Here is a 23,133-nt window from a genome sequence, read left to right as displayed (position 1 = left end):
TGTCCCGCCTCCTCTGTTGTCATGGCACAGCGCACTTCCGGTTGCGCGTTCCGGTGCCGCCATGGCCGCCGGTGGCCGCCGGGACGCGCCCGAGGCGCCTGACTTCGGGCTCCTGAAGCGGCTGGCGAGGGACCAGCTCATTTACCTGCTGGAGCAGGTGCGGGGGGGGCGGGACCGGCGGGGGCGGGACGGTACCGGCGGGGTCAGTGCGGTACCGGTGGGGTCAGTGCGGTACCGGGGTCGGTGCGGTACCGGCGGGGTCACTGCGGTACAGGGGTCAGTGCGGTACCGGCGGGGTCAGTGCGGTACCGGCGGGGTCAGTGCGGTACCGGTGGGGTCACTGCGGTACCGGCGGGGTCAGTGCGGTACCGGCGGGGTCAGTGCGGTACCGGCGGGGTCAGTGCGGTACCGGCGGGGTCAGTGCGGTACTGGTGGAGTCAGTGCGGTACCGGCGGGGTCAGTGCGGTACTGGTGGGGTCAGTCCGGTACCGGTGTGGTCAATGCGGTACCGGTGGAGTCAGTGCGGTACCGGCGGGGTCAGGGCAGTACCGGGGTCAGTGCGGTACCGGGGGGGGCTCGGTGCTGGGAGCAGCCGGTGTGAGCCGCCTGCCCGCAGCTCCCGGGGAAGAAGGACCTGTTCATCGAGGCTGACCTGATGAGCCCCCTGGACCGCATCGCCAACGTCTCCATCCTCAAGGTACCGGGGGCCGGGCGGGCGGATGCTCGGTACCGGCAGTGCCGGCAGTGCCCTCTCACAGCCCGGCCTCCCCCTGCAGCAACACGAGGTGGACAAGCTGTACAAGGTGGAGACCCGGCCTGCCCCCAGCTCCAGCGACCAGTGAGTCCTTCAGTGGGGCAAGGGAATGGGCAGGATGTGGGGCAGGATGTGGGGCAGGCGCCTCATCCTGCTCTGGGTTTGCTTCTGCTGGACCAGGTGGTCCCCGGGCAGAGCTGCTGAGGGGTCAGAGCAGGGAGGGCAGAGGCACAAGGGGCTCTCTCTGCCTCTGCCATGGCAGGTTCTGCTTCCTCGTGCGGCCGCGGATCAGGACGATGCGGTACATCGCTGGTGAGTGCAGCACTCAGGACACGTGTCCTGCGCATGGGGTTTAGCTCCTGCCCCAGGTACTTGGGGTGCTGAGGTCCTTGCTGGTCAGGAGGAGCTGTGCCAGGGCAGGGGCCATGCAGCCTTCACAGACTGCATGTGTCTCACCCGCAGATATTGTCAATGCCGACAAGATGTCCGGGAGGAGCAGGAAGTACAAAATCATCTTCAGCCCCCAGAAGGTCAGTGTAACTGCTCAGCTGGCTATGACCCTGGTGCTCTGCCTTGCTCAGCCTTTGTGCCTTCCCCCCTTCCACTGACACCAGAAGTCTTTCCTTTGTAACCCAGAAACATTCAATTAAACCAAGCGCCATGATACTTCCATCACCAGGATCCCTCCATCACCAGGACTCTGCGTGCTTGGAGCACGGCTGGGCCCTGAGGGTCTCCTTCTCTTCCAGTTCTATGCTTGCGAGATGGTGCTGGAGGAAGAAGGAGTCTTTGGTGGTGAGCGGTGCTGTGGTCGCTGCCCCTTCCCCTCCCCGTGGTAGCTCTGACCTGCAGAATTACAGTTGAATCCCAGTGCTGGGATCCCTGTGCCGGAGTGGGAGCGTGGGCAGGAGCTGTGGTTCCCTCAGGCCTGGCTGCCTGCAGGCATGTGCCCACCATGGCATCGGCACCACTGGGAGGAGAGAGGGTCCTGCCATGAGTCTGGCAAAGCTCCATCTCTGCTTCCCCGAGCCCTGTCGGGGCTGTCATCCAGGGCTGTCATCCAGGGCTGTGGTGGGTAACCATCACCTTCCCCTGTCCCAAACCCAGATGTCACCTGCGACGAGTGGTCCTTCTACCTGCTCCCCCTGGATGAGGACATCATCAGCATGGAGCTGCCCGAGTTCTTCCGCGACTACTTCTTGGTCAGTGGGATGATGCTGCCAGGACACAGCTCCTTCCTTGTTGTCTGTTGGACTGGGGACAGGGCAGCTCTGTTCAGAAAGCTGATCAGTGACATCCCACTTGGTCCTGGGGTGGATTGTGCCAGAGGTGGCTGCTCCGATGGACTGTGATGCTCCTGCACACATACCCTGTGCTGGCTCCTTGTCTGTTCTCTGAGCACTTCTGGGGCATCCCAGCACTTCCCTCCTGGAAGCCCAAGTCCAAGGCGTGCTCTGTCCCCAGTCCTCTTCCAGCCAAGTCCCCCGATGCTTCCCTGGTTCCTCCCCATCAGCCTGCCCAGAGCTCTCATGGTCCTGCAGGAGGGAGATCACCGCTGGATCAACTCCATCGCTCGAGCCCTGCAGTTGCTGAACTCCCTGTATGGCCCCTTCGGCAGGGTCTATGGGATCGGCAGATGTGCCAAGGTACAGCCATGGATGGGGAAGCCTCCGGGTGCTGTAAGGGCACAGCTAAAACCCCATCAGCTGTGTGCCTGTTCCCAGGCTGTGCTGGGACCTGCCTGGTTGGCAGTGGGACCCAGCTGTCCTTTGTGCCCCGGCCAGGGCCGCGGTTGGGCAGGGGGAGCCCCAGTAGCATCTGCTGCTCTTTGGGGTGCTGCAGAGCCCCTGTGTCCACTGCAGCTGGGAATGTGGGATGCACCTATGGGATGCTGTGTCCTGGCTGGCCCACGTGAGGGGCTGGGGCTGGGGCAGGCTGGGGGGAGCCCATGCCTGCTCTGGGTGCTGCCATGCTCTGCCCCTTGCAGATGAGCTACGAGCTGTGGCAGGACCTGGAGGGGGAGAGTGAGGGCGATGGCCAGGGCAGGAAGCCTGAGATTGGCAACGTCTTCCTCATGGACAGAGGTGAGCTGGAGCACGGCAAGCAGCAGGCTGTGGGGAGCAGCCTGGGCTAGCAACGTGGGTGCTGTGGGACCCCTGTGGGGTGCAGGAGGTGCTGTGGGACCCCTGTGGGTGCAGCTGGCACTGGCTCTCATTGCAGACACTGACTATGTGACAGCACTGTGCTCCCAGGTGGTGTACGAGGGGTTGGTGGACGACACATTCCGCATCAAGTGCGGTAGGTGGCCAGGAGGGTGATGGGGCTCCACAGCCACGTAGTGGAGTGTCCGGGGTTCATGCTGGTACCGCAGACCCAGCACTGAGCTCTGGCCAAGGCTGTTCCCTGCAGGCAGATCTGGTGCTGGTGCTGCTGGAGGCTCCATAGCCTGAGCAAGCCTCGGGCAGGCAGCTGCAGCAGGGCCAGCATGCACGGCCATGTCTGTTTCTGGGGCAAAGCAACTCATCCTCCTCTGCAGGGAGTGTGGATTTTGGACCAGACGTCACCTCTTCTGACAAGAGCATTAAGGTGCTGCTCAATGCCCAGGACAAGGTCAGCATTTGGCCTTTATGTACCTCAAGGGAAACGGGTTCCCCCTGCTCAGCCTGACCTGGGAGCAGCTGGGTGCTGCTGGGCCTCAGTGTGGGATGGGTCAGGGTACAGAGGCCAGAGGAGCATGGTCTGCAGGCAGTGCTGGGCTCCTGGCACCAGCAGGGTCCCTGCATGCCAGGCAGTCAGTGTTACGGACATTGGCTGTCCCAGTGGGGACCCCACGTTGTCTCACTGCTGCACACCGGCTGTGGGCACGGGTGCTGCGGGTGCCTGGAGCACAGGGCTCGTGCCCAGCACCCGCTGTGGGATCCTCTGCAGGTCTTCAGCCAGATTCGCAACGAGCACTTCTCCAGCGTGTTCGGGTTCCTGAGCCAGAAGTCCCGTAACCTGCAGGCACAGTATGATGTGAGCATACCCCTGGTGTGGGCACCACAGGGTCCCTCCGCACCACATCACCACCACCACGCTCTGCCTCCCGCAGCGGCGCCGCGGAATGGACATCAAGCAGATGAAGAACTTCGTGTCCCAGGAGCTGAAGGGACTGAAGCAAGAGCATCGCCTGCTGAGCCTGCGTAGGAGCTGGGGCTGGGGGCTGGGGACTGTGGGGGTCAGGAGAGCCCTGGGAGCCCCCAGAGGGTCTGAGCTGTGTGCAGGGTAGTGGAGGCTGTTGGTGCAGGTGTCTGTAGTGGGGGGACGAGCTCTGCTCAGAGCCTGTTACTCTAAACATCCATCTCTGGCTCTGCAGATATTGGTGCCTGTGAGTCCATCATGAAGAAGAAAACCAAGCAGGACTTCCAGGAGATGATCAAGGCTGAACACTGTGAGTGCTGTTCTCTGTCCTACATCTGTTGCTACCCTCATCTCAGTCCTTGCTCCCCAGCTTCTGCTCTGACCCATGGCCTCACTTGTCTCGGTCCTGGGCAGCCTCACACCTGTGTGACCACAGACATGGAATTCCAGACTGGTTTCTGTTGGAAAGGACCTTAAAGCTCCTCCAGCTCCAACCCCTTCCACTGGAGCAGCTGCTCCAAGCCCCTGTGTCCAACCTGGCCTTGAGCACTGCCAGGGATGGGGCAGCCACAGCTTCTCTGGGCACCCTGTGCCAGCGCCTCAGCACCCTCACAGGGAACAGCTTCTGCCTCAGAGCTCAGCTCAGTCTCCCCTCTCTTGGGCAGGTTCAAGCCATTCCCCTTGGCCTGTCCCTACAGGCCCTTGTCCAAAGCTCCTCTCCAGATTTCTTGTAGCCCTTTTAGGCACTTCCAGATCATTTTATTGGGGTGGGTCTTCAGGTCCTAAATAGGATCAAAGCCACATCTTCAGAGGGCTGGTGCATGGTGGGCTGGGGGCACAGCATCACCAGCCTGCCCCGTTCCCTGGGGCTCGGGGAGGGAGGCTGAGCTCACACAGCAGCCCAGGGCATGGGTGAGGTGATGCTGCCTCTGGCCCCACTGCAGCTCTCCTGGAGGGCTTCGACATCCGTGAGAGCACCAGCTTCATAGAGGAGCACATTGACCGGCAGGTATGATGGTGCAGGACAGGGGATGGGCTGCCCTGGCCCCTCCGTCCTGCTGCAGCAACACTGGGGAGCTGGCAGCAGCCTCCCATCTCCTGCTCTGCTTCCATGTAGGTGTCCCCCATCGAGAGCCTGCGCCTCATGTGCCTCCTGTCCATCACGGAGAATGGTGAGGCACCCGCTTGCTTTGGGCAGGCACTGCAGCACCGCAGCCGTGGCACAGAGCTCACCCTGCTCATCCCACAGGTCTCATTCCCAAGGACTATCGCTCCCTCAAAACCCAGTACCTGCAGGTGAGCATTAGCTGGGGGCTCAGTGCACACCAGGCTTGTGTGGGACGGGGCTTCCCCCTACTGCTACTTGGGCACCTCTGCAGGACAGCCCCTGGCTCTACCTGCCCCTGCCCTTTGCTTGCTGGGCTGCCCTAAGCAGCCTGTTCTCCTGGGAATGTGGCACTGGTGCTGATCTCATCTGGATGCCCCTTCCCCAGAGCTATGGCCCTGAGCACCTGCTGACCTTCCACAACCTGAAGCGCATGGGGCTGCTGACAGAGCAGGTGGCTGGGGAGACTCTGACTGCAGTGGAGAGCCGGGTCAGCAAGCTGGTGACCGACCGGGCTGCGGGTGAGAGCAGCTGCAGCCACATGGCAGTCATGGATGCTGTGGCACAGAGCATGGCCCCGGTGCTAGCTGTGCCTGCAGGGGCAGCGGGGCTGCCTGCGCCTCTGCACTGCTGCCAGCAGCTCTATGTGCCTCTGCCCACAGGTTCTGAGCTATTTCTCTTTGCCTTGTTTTCCAGGAAAGATCACGGATGCGTTTAATTCTTTGGCCAGGAAGAGCAACTTTCGAGCCATAAGCAAGAAGTTGGGGTTGGTATGTGCTCGTGCGACTGCTGCTCTGTCCATGTGCCCACTGCTGCCCAAGGAGCTCTGCTCAGCCTGTGCCCGTGGGCTCAGCAGCCACGGAGACATGGAGCACATGGGGCTGGAGCTGCAGCCACCCCAGGCAGGGGGTTCTCCCTGGGCAGGGGCTCACTGTGGTTTCCTGGTCTGTCCTGACTGGGCCGCACTGGTGCAGTGGATCCTGAGCACTGCCAACACTCCAGGTCAGCTCCAGCAGCAGCTGCCTGGCTCGGGGGTGGCAGTTCTGTGGCCTCTGTCCTGGGATGGCAGTGACGTGACCATTTCACCCCTGCCCTCAACACCCATTTGCAGGGGCTGGGGCAGGGGGGCAGGAGGTGGGGGCAAGGCTTGCTGGGAGCCTCTGTCCCTCCCCTCCTGCACCTTGCAGGGGCCGGTGGAGCCCAGGCAGGCTCAGTCCTGTGCCCCAAGCACTGCACCCCTGTGCAGATCCCCCGGCTGGACGGCGAGTACGACCTGAAGCTGCCACGGGACATGGCCTATGTCTTCAGCGGGGCCTACGTGCCCCTGAGCTGCAAGATCATCGAGCAGGTGAGTGCCACACGTGTGCCCCGAGCCCGGCCTGCCCCGGGGCTCTGCTGCTGCTCACCCCTGCCCTGCTGCAGGTGCTGGAGCGCCGGGGCTGGCAGGGCCTGGAGGAGGTGGTGCGGCTGCTCAACGGGCACGAGTTCTCCGTGTCAGGTAACACCGGTGCGGGGTGGGGGGGGCCGGGCTGCGGGTCCCACAGCCGGTGCCACAGGTCCCACAGCCGGTGCCCCATGCAGACAGCACGGCCGAGGACAGTGCGGACGCACAGCGTGTGGTGCTTGCCGTGTTCCTGGGGGGCTGCACCTTCTCCGAGATCGCGGCGCTGCGCTTCCTGGGCAAGGAGCGAGGTAGGAGCGGGCGGGGATGGAGCCCCGGGGATGGAGGCCCGGGGATGGAGCCCCGGGGACGGACGGGGCCGGTCCGTGGCTCCCGCAGCTCAGCGCCGCCTCTCCCGCAGGGTGCAGGTTCATCTTCCTGACCACGGCCATCACCAACAGCGCCCGTGTGATGGAGGCAATGACCGAGGCTCGGGCCTGAGGCCGATACCGGCGGCTCCCGGCGGCGGCGGCACCGGGAGGGGGGGGGGCTCGTTTGGGTGGGGCGCGCCCGCGCACGGTCACGTGGCTGCCGTCAAACACGGAGCGCCGTTATCTGTGCCCTAACGGCGTTGGTCCCGCTTCTGATTGGCTCAAACGGGCCGGAGGGATTTGGCTGCCATTGGCTGGCGGCCGGCGTGGGGTGGGGCCGGCAGCCAATGCGGCGGTTGTGGGCGGGGCCTGCGGTGACGCTGTCGCTGGCGGCAGCCAATCAGCGTGTCCGGGAGACAAGTTTGTATCCGTGGAGCGAACGGTGGGAGCAGAGCGGAGCGGCAGCCATGAGGAAGAGGTGCGGGGCGGGGGAGGACCGGGATCGGGGGGGAACCGGGAGCGGAGATGCGGGGTGGTGGTGGGGGAGAACCGGGACCAGGGGTGAACCGGGACCGAGGGAGAACCGGGACCGGGGGTCAACCGGGATCAGGATGGGGATGAACCGGGGCTGGGGGTGAACCGGGACCGGGGGAGAACCGGGGGTCAACCGGGACCGGGGATGCGGGGCGGTGGCTGTGGAGAACCGGGACCGGGGATGGGGGGGACACCGAGGCCAGCCCCGGGCGGTGGTTGTGGTTGTGGTTACGGTGGTCAGGGGCGGTGGGCCGAGGAAGGCTGTGCCGAGGGGCCATGTCCGCTGCCCCGACGGTCGCTGATGTCGCTGTGCCGGTGGCCGCAGTGAGGTGGTGGCGGCCGAGGCCGTGTCGTACCTGAACAGAGCCATAGCGGAGCTGCGGGACATCTGGGAGGAGATCGGCATCTCGGAGGAGCAGCGCCTGGAGCGCGTCTGCACCGTTAACATGCACATCAAGGTGAGCCGGGGCCGCGGCTGGAGCTGTACCGGGAGCGCGGCCTCGGGGCCGGCTCCGGTGGGAGCACACCGGGACACGGCCGCGGCTCTGCCCCCGCTGCGCGCTGCCGGCGCTGCCCTGGAGCCGTCCCTCGGTTCGGCCCCAGCCGTGGCCTCTCTATAGCCCCATATCCCTGCACCTTCCCCATCCCCATCCCCGGGGCCGGCTCCACTCTAACCGTGCCCGTGCTGCAGCACCTGCTGGACATGATGGTGGCGGAGGAGGAGGGTCTGAAGGAGCGTCTCTTGAAGAGCATCGCCCTCTGCCGGAGTGAGCTGGACACCCTCTGCAAGGAGCTGCAGCTGGACCCCGTTGAGGTGAGATGCTGCTTCCCAGTATCCTGCTGGCCACAGTCGGTTGCTGCCTGGCCTCTGCCTGGTGTCCTGGGGAGGCCGGAGCTCATTCAAATCCCTTTTTCCTAATGCTGTGGCTGGAGGCTCTGCGGCTCCTCTCAGGGAGATGAATGTGAGCAGGGCAGGGGCCTTGCAGCATCTCATTTTGTGTGTTGCTGCTGTCCTTGTGCCTTCCTGGGGGCACCTTACTCAGCACAAGGGCTTGTATCTTCGTTAAGGAGTCTAAGTGTTGTTTAAGAACTTAAAGGAGAGCTGTGAGTCAGCTCTGCAAGAGCTGATGTCTGGGCTATTGCAGGCAGAGGAGGAAAGTACCATCCTGCAGATGGAGAAGAACCTGCGTGCCCGTGTGGAAGTGTTGGTAAAGCAAAAAAGGGACAGGCAGCAGGAGCTCAAAACCCTGCAAGAACAGGATAAGGATCTCTGCAGCATCCTCTGCACAGCCCCATTCAACATCAACAGCAATGCTGTGCCCAGCCTGGAGGACCTGGATCGCTACAGGCGCCACTTGGCCTCCCTGACCACTGAGAAGGTAATGGGATGGGGTGAGGGCCTTGCCAAGGGGCACACAAGGGGCTCGCTGGTTCCTGACGCTGCTCCTCATCCCCAGGAGAAACGGCGAGAGGAGTTTGTGAGCAGGAAGCGGCAGATCATCCTCCTGATGGAGGAGCTGGACCACACTCCAGACACCAGCTTCGAGCGGGAGGTGGTGTGTGAGGATGAGGATGCTTTCTGCCTGTCTGAGGGCAACATCGCTGCCCTCCAGCACCTGCTGCAGCAGGTACTTGGCTCGCTGAGGCAGTGGGGCTGTCAGTGGGCATCACTCAGGGGTCAGTGAGCCTGAGGGCAGTGAGCCAGCATCTGCTCATGTCCATGGGGCCACACTGACCTGGAGCTGTCCCCTGCAGCTGGAAGCCCAGCGGTCCCTGAATGAAGCCGTGTGTGCGGAGCTGCGCTCCAGGATCCTCATGCTCTGGGAGCGGCTGCAGATCCCTGAGGAGGAGAGAGTGGCCTCGGCAGTGCACATGGCTGGGTCCAGGGCCAAGACCATACAAGCTGTAAGGACCACCTTGTACCTCGGATTGGTGGGGGGGGGGAGCAGCTCCGTGTCTCACACAACAGCAGTTGGGTGCAAAGCAAGCAGGACCAATACTGCCCTTGTGGGTGAGGAGCTGGGATTTCATACTGGCAACTGCCTTGGCTTAGAAAGTGGTTTATGCAGAAGGTAAATCTTGTTCTGTTCCTCTTATGCTGCCTTTCCTGAGCCTGTGCTCTGCTCCTGTTGGCAGCTGCAGTTGGAAGCAGACCAGCTGGAGGAGATGAAGCTGCAGAACATGAAGTCTGTGGTTCAGGCGATCCGGGCAGAGCTGGCTGTTTACTGGGACAAATGCTTCTACACTCAGGAGCAGAGGGAAGGCTTCAGTGCTTATTATGATGGTGGGTGCTGGCTCTTCCTGCTTGCTGACCCCTGTGGGATGTCTGCTGCCTCAAGGGCTGCACTCTGCTCGCAGCTGGGATCCCGGCTGCCTCCTGAACATGCTGTTGTATCCTCTCCAGAGGACTATACAGAGACCCTGCTCGAGCTCCATGATGCTGAGGTGGAGAAGATGAAGAACTACTATGAAGCACACAAAGATCTGTTTGGAGCCGTCCAGAAATGGGAGGAGAACTGGAAACTGTTCTTGGAGCTGGAGGTATGTCAGGCAGGAGTGTGCTCTGCCAGGCTTGGGGCTAGGTCTCTGTGTGCAGTGCTGTTGGGAATAGCCAAGGAGGCATTGAGAACCCCGGTGGCTGTGTGAGGGGATGGGGCACTGCTGGAGCCTTGCGATTGGTGCTGGGGACTCTGCAGCAGGGATGGTTCCTCTGGGGATGGTGTCCTGAGGGTGTGTGTTGGTCTGTGAGACCTGGTGTGTGTTGGGCTCTGTCCTGACCTCTCCTCTGTACCAGAGGAAAGCATCTGATCCCAGTCGCTTCGCCAACCGTGGGGGAAACCTGCTGAAAGAAGAGAAGCAGAGAGCAAAGCTGCAGAAGACACTTTCCAAGGTAGGTTCAGCCCCGGAGAAGCTGTGGATGGGCCTGCATAGTGCTGAGACAAGCGCCGCACAAGGGGCCAGTAGTGTATCCCTGGGCACAGAGAGCTCCCCGTTCTGGGGGCAGCCTCTCTACACTGCCCTTATGTCCTCATCAGCTGCAGGAGGAGCTGCAGAGCAGGATCCAGGCCTGGGAGCAGGAGCAGGAGGAGCCCTTCCTGATGAAGGGGCAGCAGTTCATGGAGTACGTGATGGAGCAGTGGCAGCTGTACCACCTGGAGAAGGAGAAGGAGAAACAGGAGCGGGTGAGTGTGGAGCTGCACATGAGCCTCTGCTTCAGTGCATGCCAGTGGCTCATTGATGGTGCATTGCACACCAATGGTTCAGTGTCTTGGTGGCCCTGCCCTGCCTGGGTGGGAGCTGCCCCAGCTGCTGCTCTCTTCACTCTCTGCCTGGAAGCAGCTTTGTGTGCAGCCACCTTTCTGTGCCAGCAGGACTGGTGTCCGTTGCTGTCAGTGTCTGTGTGTGTTGAGCCCTGTTGGTCCCAGCTGTGCCAGAGCAGCCTCTTGGCTCTGGGTACCTGTAATCCTGCTGCATGGCTGTGCCATGGGCCGGCTGGTCCCGGCTGGCAGGAGCTGTGCTGCTGCTCGGCTGGGCTCTCAGCACTGGTGTCTCACACAGCAACTGAAGAAGAGCCGGCAGATCGAGGCAGAGATGATGTACGGCAGCACCCCACGGACACCCATCAAGCGGCGGGTGCTGGGCCCCCACACCCCTGGCAAAATGCGGAAGGTAAAGCTGTGGGTGCAGCAGTGAGGCTGCACTGGGGTCACCACAGCCCTGCCTCGGCTCGGGTTGCCCTTGGTGGGGTTTGGGGAGCTGGGGGAGGGTCTGGGCACCTCTGCTCTCCCTGGGGCAAGGGGCCTGTTGTGCTCTGGAGGCTCCGCACAGCCGCACTTGCACCTTGGCTTCCCCAGCCTGGTGCAGCCATCAGCATCCTCCGTGTGACACAGGCTCTGCTTTCCCTGCAGCTCAATGGCAATTCCGTGTCCAGCACCACCCCCAACAGCACCGTGCGCTCAGCCTTTGGGGGAACCATCTACCACTCACCCAAGTCCAAGCTGCCGCCTTCCGGAGGGAAGGTAAGGAGCTGCCTGGGGGTCCCAGGGTGAGCTCTGCTGCTCCTCTGCCAGGCTCCTGCACCAGCCCCTGTTGGTCTGTGTGCTGCTGGGCCACTGCTGCCAGCCTGGCACCAGAGGGAGGAGGAGGAGGGTGACAGCACCCGGGAGCTCTTCCTCCAGCCCCAGTTGCTGCTGTTGCTCAGTGCTGAGCCTGTGGCCTGGGGGGGCTGCATGACCCAGTGCTCAGCCCCTCGCCCTGGAGGGCTCCTGCAGCATGGAGCTGCTGTGGTGCTGCCAGCACCCGGTGCCCCCTCACTCCGGTGGGTTCTCCCGCAGGTCGGCTCTGCTCGGACCCCCAACCGCACTGCCATGAGGCCGCCCCGTCCCGGACACCGGGACCGGAACAAGGAGAACGTGTCGCAGCTGAACGGGACCACCCTGAGCGGTGGGTGCACCCCCAGAGCCCCCGCCCAGCGTAACCACAGCATTAATTCTGTTGCCAGCACCTATTCTGAGTTTGCGGTAATTCACCTCTTCTCCCCCCACTCCCTTCGCTGTGCAGCATGGGGGGTGCTCCTCTCTCCCCGAGCATCCCATGGGGCAGCAGCACTTTGGCTCTACATCCATAGCTCAAAGCTGAGGTTTGGCCAAAGCCAAGTGCTGCCCATGGCCCAGGAAGCCCCTGAGCAGCCACTGGGGAGCAGCCACAGCCACATGAGAGGTGCAGCCCATGCCCCCTAGAACAGCTCTGCTGCTGCTGGGGCTGTCTTGAGCTGCTCCAGCAAAGTCCTTCCCTTGTCCCCATGGTCACGGTGCTCTGGGGCTGCTGGTGCTGCTGGTGCTCTCCATCCCCGCCGGGGGCTGCAGAGCAGTCCTGTCACTGTCCTAGCCCAGGCAGCAGGAGAGGGGAGGGGAGGGGAGCAATCCTGACCCCACAGGCAAGGGAAACTTCCTGCTGCCTGCATGGACTCACATGTCACACGGCATGCAAGGCATGAGGCTCTGCTCACTGTCCACTGCAAACGGACCCTGGCATCCCTCTTGCCTTCCCTTGGTCCCTGCAGTGTGCAGAGAGCAGCTTCCTGCTGCTGGATTGGGGTTTGCTATCTCGGGCTGGCTGGAGGTCCCTTACCCCCCTCAGCATGGGCTGAGCCCAGGCGTTAGCTCCGACACCAAATGGCCACGAGCCTGGTGCCAGCTGAGCTGGGATCTGCTGAGATCTTCACCCTGCTGCAGGGCTGATCCAGGCTCATGCGCAGCCCAGGGCTGGCTTGGTTTGTGATGGAGGCAGTTCCTGCCAGCTCCGGTGCTGGGCACGGCTGTCCCTGCCCTGCTTTGCTGAGGCTCAAGTGCTGCTGGGCTCTGACAGCTCCGGATCCTCGGCTGCTGCATCCAACCCAGCTCCTGCTTCTTGTTCCCACAGCGCGAACTTTCAAAGGCCTCCAGATCTGAGAGCGGCTCCCACGTCCTCAACTCCACCACCACCACTGCCTTCTGCTGATGCCTGCCTGCCGCTCCTCCTGCTGCAGTGAGTGTGCTGGGGCAGAGCCCAGCTCCGGGTGCACAGCATCCTGCACCCCAGGGCCTGGCCTGGCTAACGGGGGGTCCTGAGGGGGCACTTTTAAAAACCTGCTTTTATTTGGGGAAACTCTTGCAAATGTTCATCATTAAAGGCTTAGTTGAGGGGTCACGTTAGGATGGGGGTGCTGGCCCCTGCCTGGCTGGGGTGAGGTGTGCGGGCTCTGCCCTGCTGAGCATGCTCTGGGACAGACAGGGTTTCCCCTCCGTCATTGCTGTAGCTGTTGTCCATCAGCAGAGCTTCCCTTCGCATCCCAGCAGGCCAGTGGGACTGGGGCTTTGCTTGACCCCTGCTCCAGGCTGGGCCTCATCTCTCCACGGGGGGAGAAGCAGTGTTGGTATCCATGGGGAGCAGTAAGTCCTTTTACTGCCCTGGCCTTGCCCTGGAGCTCCTCTCGCCCCATGACCTGTACCCTGCTGCTGCCTGAGCAGAGGTGCCTGCAGGGGGATAGGGATGAGGCTTTGGTCCCTGTGCACAGGAGGGGGCAGCTTAGCCAGCCCCCAGGGTGAGCTCTGTGCTGCCTTCCCTGTGCTGGGGACAGCATGGACCTGGCTCCATCACAGCCATGGGGCCTGGCTGCACCTTTGCGAAGGAAGCTCTGTACATATGTGTCTGTCCCTGATCATGACTAACTTGCACCTTGTTATTACTACAGTCCCCCACTCACTGTTATTTATTCTCCAGGTTCTGTTCCCTTGCTCTGTAACTGTATATACTGTTCATTGGAATAATAAATGTGTGTGTGTATGTCTGGGGGGGAGCGGAGGTGCCCCAGGGAGGGGTGAGTTCAGGGTTAGGCTGGGGCCATCCTTCAGACACAGCACAAACCACCCCAGCATTCTATAAAAGCAGATGTAATGAACGCATCCAGCCCAGCCTGGGGTTGGCTTCAGCCCTCATGCAGCTGCAGCCCCACTTGAGGCTCCGAGTTCGGCTCTGGGGGGACTGAGTCCGAGCAGGTCTGGTCCTGGGGGGCTGATGGCAGAGTGGGGCCAAGGCAGGTTCCAGCAGCAGGGTCCTCACTGCAATCAGCTGTGGAGCTGGGGGGGTCCGGGGGCTCCCGCACGCAGACATAGGTGGTCCAGGGCCCGCACACCACTGCCTCTGCCCACAGCCCCTGTGCCACCAGGTGCTCCACGCGCCGGGGGCAGTCGGAGCTGGCATCATCCCCGTGTCCCAGCTGCCCGTATTTACCTGCAGACAGCACAGTGGGGCCATGTGCGGCCCTGGGGGCTCTGTCCATGTGGGGCCTTGGGGAGGGGATGGGAGAGCATCCGGTACAAGCGGCTCCAGGCAGGAGCACAAGTGCTCTGCTCCGAAACCTCATGGTAATGAAATCCAGCCTGGTTGGAAGGGACCTTAAAGCTCCTCCAGCTCCAACCCCTTCCACCTGAGCAGCTGCTCCAAGCCCCTGTGTCCAACCTGGCCTTGAGCACTGCCAGGGATGGGGCAGCCACAGCTTCTCTGGGCACCCTGTGCCAGCGCCTCAGCACCCTCCCAGGGAACAGCTTCTGCCTCAGAGCTCAGCTCAGTCTCCCCTCTCTTGGGCAGGTTCAAGCCATTCCCCTTGGCCTGTCCCTACATCCCTTGTCCCAAGCCCCTCTCCTTGTTCCTGCAGCCCCTTTAGGCACTGGAGCTGCTCTCAGGTCTCCCCTTCTCTTGTCCAGGCTGCCCCAGCCCAGCTCTCTCAGCCTGGCTCCAGAGCAGAGCTGCTCCAGCCCTCGCAGTAGCCCCATGGCCTCCTCTGGATTCACTCCAAGAGCACCACATCCTTATGCCCATTTAAGAACCAAGAGCAGTCAGCAGTAGGGAAACACAGAACAAGAGCTGCTATGAGGGGGGGTTGTCCCGTCCCAAAGGCATCACTTACCCCAGCCCCAGGTGTAGAGCTCCCCACCTCCTGCAGCAGGACAGTGTGTGTCACCGGGTGCCCACAGCACAGGGACCCGCACCCCCAGCCCAGGCACTCACGTGTGACAGCAGCCGTGTGCCGGGACCCGCAGCTGACCCCGCTGACCTCCGGCTCCTGCGGCAGGTCCAGCAGCGCCGGCAGCGCCTGGATGGAGATGAATGTGGTGGCCTCAGCCTCCGGCGGCTCCGGGCATGGGCTCAGTGCCGCAGCTCCTGCAAGAGCCAACGTCAGCTCTGGTGCGGCACAGACCCCACAGCAGCCTCACCTGCTGCAGCCTCACCTGCTGCAGCCTCACCTGCTCCAGCCTCACCTGCTCCGGCCTCACCTGCTCCGGCCTCCTCACCCTGTGCCCGCTCCTCAGCCAGTGCCTTGCAGGGCAGAGCCAACTGCCCCGACTCGTTCCAGCCCCACATGTAGAGGTCTCCTGCCTCTGCAGGAAGGGGAACACGTCAGCCCCAGCCCTGAGCCCCCTCTGCTGCTTGGGGCACCAGCACTGGAGCCCTGCAGGTCACAGCCCTCACCGCTGACACTGGCTGAATGCCACCCGCCTGCAGCCACAGCCGCCATGGGCACCCCGGCCAGCGCCTCCACCAGCCGCGGCTGTGCCTCCGACTCCAGCGTCCCGTGCCCGAGCTGCCCGTGCCTGTGGGAACAATGGACACAGGATCCCCCCCACGATCCTGACCCAGCCCCTCCTGTGCTGCCAACCCCAGTCCCCTGCAGCCCCCATTGCGGCCCCCCAGCAGTGGGGCTGGTGAGGGCTCACGGGCAGCACAATGCCTGTGACAGGTCTGTGCTGCTGTGGCCAATGGCACGGCTCTGAACTGGTAATGGTGTTCATGAGGTGTTCTCACAATCGCCTGTTGCTCACTGAGCTCATCTGGGCTGTGCTGAGCCAGTGACCAGCAGAGCTGCACCCCCATAGTGCAAGCCACAGGCCAGGACTGGGGTGGCACAATGTGCCTGCAGCTCCTGGCACCGGTGCTGCCCAGCACAGGGATCAGCATCCTGACAGCCTGGTTACAGCCTGGGCTGGTGGTCAGCGAGGGGGACAGAACACACCAGGGGCTTCAGTTGTCACAGTTGTTGCCAGAGCAGAAAGAGTTGGATGTGGTTGTGAGAGTAAAATAAACAGCTCAGTCACATGCAGCAGGTGAATGTGGTGCTGGGGAGCGTCAGTGTCAGGACAGGATGACAAACCCCTGCTGGTGCCATGATGCTGGAAAAGCTTCAGCCTTTGCTTCATGGGAATGGCAACGACGCACCCAGCTAGAGCCCCTGGCATGGCTGAGACCCACAGACAGGCAGGGAAGGGTTGGTGGGAAAGGGGCTCCAGGCACTACCTGCCTGAGAAGGGGAAAGGACTGTGAAGGCTTGAGCAGGGACAGTGGACGGCTGTTACTGAGCGGCTGTTACTGAGGGGCTGTTACTGAGGGGCTGTTACCGAGCGGCTGTTACTGAGCGGCTGTTACTGAGCGGCTGTTACTGAGGGGCTGTTACTGAGGGAGCTGTTACCCAGGGGAGCTGTTACCAAGAGGCTGTTACCCAGGGGAGCCTGTTGGGGGTCGAGCATGGGCGCTTGAAGAGGCCTACAGCAAGCTGTGAGAAAGTGAACTTAAGATCCCAGGTTAAAAGAAGAAGAAGTGTCAAGATCAGCAAAACAGGAATCCAATAACAGGATGCCAGTAATTGCAGAAGCATGATGTAATGCTAAGCTGATGCGAAGGTGTGAAACCAATCAGGAGAGGTAAAGGGGAGCGTGTATCCCTCATGGGCAAAGCAAAGCAGCCAATCAAGTAATGCGTGATCGCGTGTAAGACAGTATATTAAGAGCAGCTTTGTAATCAATAAACGGAGCATTTTGTGAACCTATATCGTATCGGTGTTTTCTCCCCTCCACCTGGCCGCGGCATTCTGGTGACCCTACGTGATACCAGGAGAGAGAGAGACCGTGGACGAGAGAAGGTGGAGATCCCGGCTGCCCGAGAGAGGCAGGCTGCCCGAGAGAGGCAGGAAAAGAGCTCAAATTACGTGGCCACGGCTGACCGGTGAGTCAGGCAGACTGCGGTCTGGTTCGGGATGGGTTTCGCTGTATCAGCGATAGAAAAGGCTACGACAGAAGGAGTGCTATGTGTAGCGAAGAAAACAGGGTACTCAATACCCCGACAGGAACTTGTGGACTTTTTATTTTGGTGCTGACGAAGGGGGTTGTTAGAAAATACGGGACAGTTATTCTCCAAAGATCAATGGCGTAAGACAGGGGAAGAATTGTGGGAGTCGGTGAAGCTTTTAATCTCGAGACTTGGGAGAAAATTACTAAGGAAGAAGCCCCTGATTTATGGATGTTTTCAGTCCTTCCTAAGGTGAAGGGAGCAACCCTTAAAGAGACAGACCTAAAGTTAATGTTGAAATGGTCGAAGACACGTTACCCAGAGATTTATGAGTCTACCGGATTTGAGATATCCTTGTGGAATGGGGCATGAGTTAAGCTGTGGAATGCAGCTACAAAAGGCAATGATGCTGTGAAAAGTTTGTCAGTCATTTGGAGAACTGTTTTAGAGATGTTAAAGTAAAAAAAAAAATGAGATCATGGAGATCAGCGTGCCCCCCCCCCCCCCCAAACCTCCACTGGTTGCCGCTGCAGCAGCGAAGACTGAGGACGGGGATGAAGACGATCCTTTCGACCTGAGCCCTATTGACCCTGAGATGGAGCCTGTGCACGTTCATCAGTTGCTGTTGCTGCTCCTGAGATTCTGATGCCTGATAATGCTGATGCTGACCTGGATGGTGCTTTTGACCTGGAGCCTATTCATCCGGAAAAGAAGCCTGATTTATATCCCCCAGATCCTTGTGATAAATGGGCATCTGTAAAGGGAGAAGTGAGATGGGTGGGGGATGCAGATGTATTGCATGGTTTCCCTGTGGTGTACATGCTGGTTCAAAACCCGCAGTGGGAAAGTCTCTTGTATGCTCTTATCAGGAGTATCAGGCAGAATGTGTCAGACCGTGGAGTTGGGACCCCATATACAACTCCTTTGATACAGTCTCTCTATGACACTTATGTACTAGAAGTTGGTAAATATAAGTATGTCCATGTTTCTATCTACCCTTGCAAACCTTTAGAGGTATTGCTGGCAACTTCCTCCAACATAGGCTGGCCACCTGTGTCGGAACGAGTGTGCATTTTGGTCAGTATAAAAGCCCAAGCCTCATGCGATGTGAGGGAGGCAGAGCCTCTGCAGGGACACCCACTAAGGCTGAGCCTGCCTCCTCGCACTGCAATGATGCTCCTCGGAGCTGGTTTCCTGATAGTCTTTACAGGGTCCTTGTGCCACGTCCTGTATGTGGGACTGTGTAGTGGGAACAATGATTGTCTGGATTTTGTGTTTCAAATACTGTAGTTGTGTGGAGTGTGCTTGTGGGATCCCATATGTGTGTGTGTGTGTCTGTGTGTGTGTGTGATGAGGGCAGACAGTGTTCTGTATATTTTTTGTTGTCAGGTTCATGTAAAAGTTTTAACAGGTAGCAGTTTAACCTTTCGGGCAAGAAAAGGTTAATGCAAAAGCGCAGTTGCCGATAGGCCGGTGGTTTTAGCTGTGCAAAGCAGGGTGAGCAACTGTGAAAAAACAAAACAAAACAAAAAAAAGAAAAAAGAAAAAAAATAGAAAAAAAAATAGAAAAAAAATAGAAAAAAAAAAAAAAGGGTAATGATAACTCATTCTAGCTGTTATTAGTGACTGTAGTTTTGTTGTGTGTTGCTTCAAGCTTGTTTTCCAGACAATATGCATGTGTGATCAAAAAAAAAATCACTTGAGGGCAACTGAAAAGTAACAGCTTGAACATGCGGCTTGTAAAGTAGCTATTATTAGAGGTTGGGATTTTGCATATAAAACCACCTGTATTTACCAGCCAGTTGCTAATAAGAAACAGTACCTTGTATGGATTTGTCACTTGTAGAAGAGATGTTAAAGAATGCAAATTTGCAGCAGCTGCTAGAAAATGCTAAGGTAAAAGCTAGAAATATTCTAATATGATGGTACTGTTACAAAGCAGGTAATGGAACAAATTAAGAGGGTGGGAGAACTCCACTGGTAAGAAGTTTCTTTGGTTAGTTACTCACTGTCATCAGCATCTTCAACATGCTGATGCACTCTGTGATAGTTACTCTGCTCATGTAAATCTGTGTGTGCTTTGCTGTAGTAGTGACTTGTTACTGGGTTAAGCAGGTGAAACTCTGCATTGACAACAAGGTTCAAGGACTGAGATTGACCAAATGCCTGCTACCACAGTCAAGGGCAAGACTGTGTTGGCCTCTGTGTCTGCCACCAAGAAGAACCTTTAGCTCTGCTGTTGGCTGTAACCCAGCAGGCGTAGAGCAGTGGAGACACATGTCATGCCAGACCTTGATGTGAGGGATGGCCTCCGCTGTTATCAGAGAGCCATCCAGGAGAAAAAGGGTAGGCCCAGCTGTGTACAGCTATCAACAGGACCATACTGACAGCAAAAAGTATAAAGCCGCAGAACAACATAAAGAAACAGCAATGATAGAAATCTTTGTAAAATCTTTGTAATATCTGTGCTATTATGTGTGACCATGGGTAATGGACAAGTATACTGAGCACATCTGTTAAATCCCAACTATTCCAACCTGTTACATGGTGTGTAGGATTCACTGATATGCCACATGTTATAAAGGTTCCAGTGACTTCAAATCAGACTAATCTTACTGAACTAATGCTGCCTAGAGCAGTGGGTTGTTATGTTACACGAGTCCAGCAGTGACAGAGCAGACACACCAAATTGTAAAAAACCTTTAGTAAAACTAAAAAGGGGAAGATGTGGAGACAGTTCTCACAGGAGAATGGATATTTGGTACATGAACTCTGAATAACTCCGAGGGATACAGCAAGGCCATGGGAGGCCCGAGGAAGCCTAAGCAAGCAAGATAAGAAGAAGCTGTAATTCACTGAGTGATGAGAACTGTGGACTGTTGGCAAGCATTCGAGGTCAAGTTCTCACACCTGTGCTTAACCAATTCTATGTTAGTCACTAGGGGTCTTCAAGACAAGTATCCAATCATGATATGCCAAATTGCTGTAGGTGTGTGTAAGCAATAGTATATAAGGAGTTAAAGCTTTGCAATAAATGGCTTTTTGTCTGGTTAAAAAAAAAAAAAAAGGGGGGGGGAGTGTAACTCCTTGACTGTTAACACTGTACAGTTTACTTCTGCAGCTGCTTCACATCCCCTTTGCATTAGAATGCTTCTGGGCATGTGTTGTATGAATCTTTCTGATCATTCTGAATCTATTCACAAGAATTTGTTTGAACTTAAAGAAAATATGAAAGAACTTACTGTAGAAACAAATCCTATAGACTCTTGGTTAAAATCGTTAGGAATAAGTAGTTGGTTAAGGAGTTTAATCATGATGTTTAGCGGACCAATAATGATTATGTTGTTAATTTTGTTTTTTGGACCTTGTTTGTTACAATGTATTATGCAACGCATGCAGCAGATGACAAACGCCTTATTTGTTGGGGGTCGAGCATGGGCGCTTGAAGAGGCCTACAGCAAGCTGTGAGAAAGTGAACTTATGACCCCAGGTTAAAAGAAGAAGAAGTGTCAAGATCAGCAAAACAGGAATGCAATAACAGGATGCCAGTAATTGCAGAAGCATGATGTAACGCTAAGCTGAAGCGAAGGCGTGAAACCAATCAGGAGAGGTAAAGGGGAGCGTGTATCCCTCGTGGGCAAAGTGAAGCAGCCAATCAAGTAATGCGTGATCACGTGTAAGACAGTATATTAAGAGCAGCCTTGGAATCAATAAACGGAGCATTTTGTGAACCTATATCGTATCGGTGTTTTCTCCCCTCCACCTGGCCGCGGCACATGGAGCAGGAAGAGAAGGATCATAGAACCAGAGCATCCCAGCCTGGTTTGTGTTGAAGGGACCTTAAAGCTCCTCCATCTCCAACCCCTTCCACTGGAGCAGCTGCTCCAAGCCCCTGTGTCCAACCTGGCCTTGAGCACTGCCAGGGATGGGGCAGCCACAGCTTCTCTGGGCACCCTGTGCCAGCGCCTCAGCACCCTCCCAGGGAACAGCTTCTGCCTCAGAGCTCAGCTCAGTCTCCCCTCGGGCAGGTTCAAGCCATTCCCCTTGGCCTGTCCCTACATCCCTTGTCCCAAGCCCCTCTCCAGGTTTCTTGTACCCCCTTTAGGAGCTAAGCCCTGCACTGTAAGGATGAGGTGAGGCATGGATGTGGTTCCTGCCCATCCTTTGCCCCTGGAGATGTTTGTACTGAGCTGATGGACCAACAATCTCAGCTGGGCACCCAGTGAAGGGCACAGGGTGAAGCATCCCCACAGCACCCAGAGAACCTGAGACTGGAAGAGAGACAGGCCCAGAGTGCACTATAGAATAAAACCTATTAATAACTGGGGGCTGCAAGTGATCTGTGAACTGCACATCACTGTGTGATGGGCTGATGAGGCAGACCCCAAACCTCTGGCTGTGCTGCACCTAGTACTGCACCCCATGAGGAGGATCCCTGTCACCATCCTACACATACAGTGCTGGGCAGTGCAGGAGCAGCGCTGCAAGACCAGGCACGAGGGGTATGTGCCTGGCAGCAAAACTGGGACAATGAACAGCACCTGGGACAAGACACCAGTCCCTCCATCATGGTACTGGGCTGAAGACATGGTGTGGGAGAGCCAAATGGGAGGGGAGGAAAGGAGGGAGAGGCTTGAGCCCCGGTACTGGAACACAACTGCACCCCCATCTCCATCCCTGAGCAACCCGCACCCCATCCCTAGCACCAAGGACAGACCTGCACCCTCAGCCTCAGTGCAGGAGGGAAGTGCTGTAACTCAACAGTAGTTGTATGCGACTGAAATGACTTTAGAGATATTAACTGTAGCTCAGTAATTACATGTAGCACCAGGGACAGCAATGGGATCACGAAGCCATGAGTGGTGTTTGCTCCTCAGTTATGCTTCTGGTTGTGTCAGCACTTTATTGGATTATTGTACCCCCTTGGTAAGCCCACACTACAGAAACCTGAACCCGTCTGTCCTGTGCCTGCAGCTACAGCAGCTCAGCCCCTGACGTGACCCCAGCAGCAGCATCCTCTCCCCTGCACCCACAGTACTCCCCATAACCCCCCGATCATTCCTGTTGCACCTCCCATCATGGGGGTGATGCACTCAGCCCCACATACAGCCCCACATACAGCCCCACATCCACCCCACATCCATCCCTGCCCCAGCTCCCCCCCAGCCCCCTGTCCGTGATCCCATACGATGTCCCCCACCCCCCCCTCCTCTCACCTTCCGCCGCCCCACGCGTGGACGTCCCCTCCGGTGCCCAGCAGCAGGACGTGCTCGGTGCCCAGCGCCAGGCTCCGTGCGCGCAGCCCCGCGGGGAGGGCTCTGTAGAACGGCGGCCTCGGCAGCGCGAAGCCCCCTGGGAGCAGCGGGAGCGGGCGGGGGGCGGGGCCCCGGGGCAGGAACCGGCTCCAGGCGGCGGACCGGAGCCCCGCCCCCCGCCGCCACGCGCGCGCCGCCGCCGCCCCCCGCAGCACCACGTGCGTCTCGGACGGGAGCGCCTCGCGCCAGCCCCGCAGCCGCTGCCGCCGCCCCGCGCTCCGCAGCTCCAGCCCCGCCCCTACCGGAGCACCACGTGAGCGGGGGGGGGCACCCCCGGTACCGGCACCGGGGGGGGAACAGCCCATAGGGAGCAAGGGCATCCCCGGGTACCGGCACCGGGGGGGCACAGCCCATAGGGAGCAAGGGCACCCCCGGTACCGGGGGTAGGGCACAGTCCATAGGGAGTAAGGGCATCCCCGGTACCGGCACCGGGGGGGGCACAGCCCATAGGGAGCAAGGGCATCCCGGGTACCGGCACCGGGGGGGGCACAGCCCATAGGGAGCAAGGGCATCCTCGGGTACCGGGGCTGGGAGGGGGTCAGGGGCATCCCAGGACACCCGTCCCGTGCATCCCGCACCGGGTGAGCACCGCGGCGGAGGTACCGGGGCACGGGAAACCCCAGGGAACCGGCACCGCGGGCAGGCGGAGGAGCCCTCCCGGGGACCCGGGACCGGGACAGACCGAGGGGAGCGGGGAGGAACCGGGCGGGCCGGGGGCAGCACTGGGCGGGCGCTCACCCGTCTCCACCACCACGTAGCTCCATGCGGGCCACACGCGGCGGATCCCCCCCGGGCCCGGCTCCAGCCGCCGCGGGCCGAGGCCCGGACCCGGCTCCCCCGCAGCCTCCTCCGTGCTGAAACCGAAGACGAGCCACGAGGAGCCCGCGGCCGCCATTGCGGACGGGGCAGTACCGGGAGGCGGCACCGGCGGCGGAGGGAGGGACGGAGGCGGG

At 59.5% G+C, this 23,133-nt stretch overlaps 3 protein-coding genes across 7 annotated transcripts; 2 read left to right on the top strand and 1 right to left on the bottom strand.

The window, feature by feature from the left end:
* The first annotated feature begins 2 nt into the window (after positions 1-2).
* Positions 3-6,918, top strand: LOC115945626 (vacuolar protein sorting-associated protein 33B). Its single transcript, XM_034065964.1, has 23 exons — positions 3-157; positions 617-697; positions 777-838; positions 1,017-1,066; positions 1,217-1,284; positions 1,504-1,549; positions 1,862-1,956; positions 2,296-2,400; positions 2,742-2,838; positions 2,975-3,052; positions 3,291-3,364; positions 3,683-3,769; positions 3,846-3,936; positions 4,110-4,184; positions 4,819-4,883; positions 4,992-5,046; positions 5,124-5,170; positions 5,368-5,500; positions 5,676-5,749; positions 6,226-6,327; positions 6,402-6,477; positions 6,561-6,671; positions 6,782-6,918. The coding sequence occupies exons 1-23, from the start codon at positions 62-64 to the stop codon at positions 6,859-6,861; spliced, it is 1,848 nt and encodes a 615-aa protein (XP_033921855.1). The 5' UTR covers positions 3-61; the 3' UTR covers positions 6,862-6,918.
* Positions 6,919-6,934: 16 nt separating this feature from the next.
* On the top strand, positions 6,935-13,577 carry PRC1 (protein regulator of cytokinesis 1). Of its 2 annotated transcripts, none has more exons than XM_034065963.1 (14): positions 6,935-7,209; positions 7,591-7,723; positions 7,957-8,079; positions 8,411-8,644; positions 8,723-8,893; positions 9,021-9,170; positions 9,402-9,549; positions 9,670-9,806; positions 10,060-10,155; positions 10,301-10,447; positions 10,824-10,934; positions 11,174-11,284; positions 11,600-11,708; positions 12,687-13,577. In XM_034065963.1, the coding sequence occupies exons 1-14, from the start codon at positions 7,079-7,081 to the stop codon at positions 12,713-12,715; spliced, it is 1,830 nt and encodes a 609-aa protein (XP_033921854.1). In that variant the 5' UTR covers positions 6,935-7,078; the 3' UTR covers positions 12,716-13,577. The 2 variants fall into 2 exon arrangements, with proteins under 2 accessions (XP_033921854.1, XP_033921853.1); XM_034065962.1 differs by having other exon boundaries at positions 11,600-11,785.
* Positions 13,578-13,680: 103 nt separating this feature from the next.
* On the bottom strand, positions 13,681-23,102 carry RCCD1 (RCC1 domain containing 1). Of its 4 annotated transcripts, XM_034065969.1 has the most exons (7): positions 22,919-23,102; positions 22,082-22,418; positions 15,276-15,397; positions 15,080-15,184; positions 14,814-14,966; positions 14,713-14,742; positions 13,681-14,036 (listed from the first exon to the last, which is right to left on the bottom strand). In XM_034065969.1, exons 1-7 carry the CDS (start codon positions 23,073-23,075, stop codon positions 13,732-13,734), a joined length of 1,209 nt encoding a protein of 402 aa, XP_033921860.1. In that variant the 5' UTR covers positions 23,076-23,102; the 3' UTR covers positions 13,681-13,731. The 4 variants fall into 4 exon arrangements, with proteins under 4 accessions (XP_033921860.1, XP_033921858.1, XP_033921857.1 ...); XM_034065967.1 differs by having other exon boundaries at positions 15,065-15,184; positions 22,082-23,024; XM_034065966.1 differs by having other exon boundaries at positions 13,681-14,068; positions 22,082-23,024.
* Between the last annotated feature and the right edge of the window lie 31 nt (positions 23,103-23,133).

The sequence above is a fragment of the Melopsittacus undulatus genome, chromosome 9, assembly GCF_012275295.1.
Source record: "Melopsittacus undulatus isolate bMelUnd1 chromosome 9, bMelUnd1.mat.Z, whole genome shotgun sequence".
NCBI lineage: Eukaryota > Metazoa > Chordata > Aves > Psittaciformes > Psittaculidae > Melopsittacus > Melopsittacus undulatus.
Note: the sequence above shows the minus strand (reverse complement) of the source record. Positions and strands in the feature narration are given on the sequence as shown.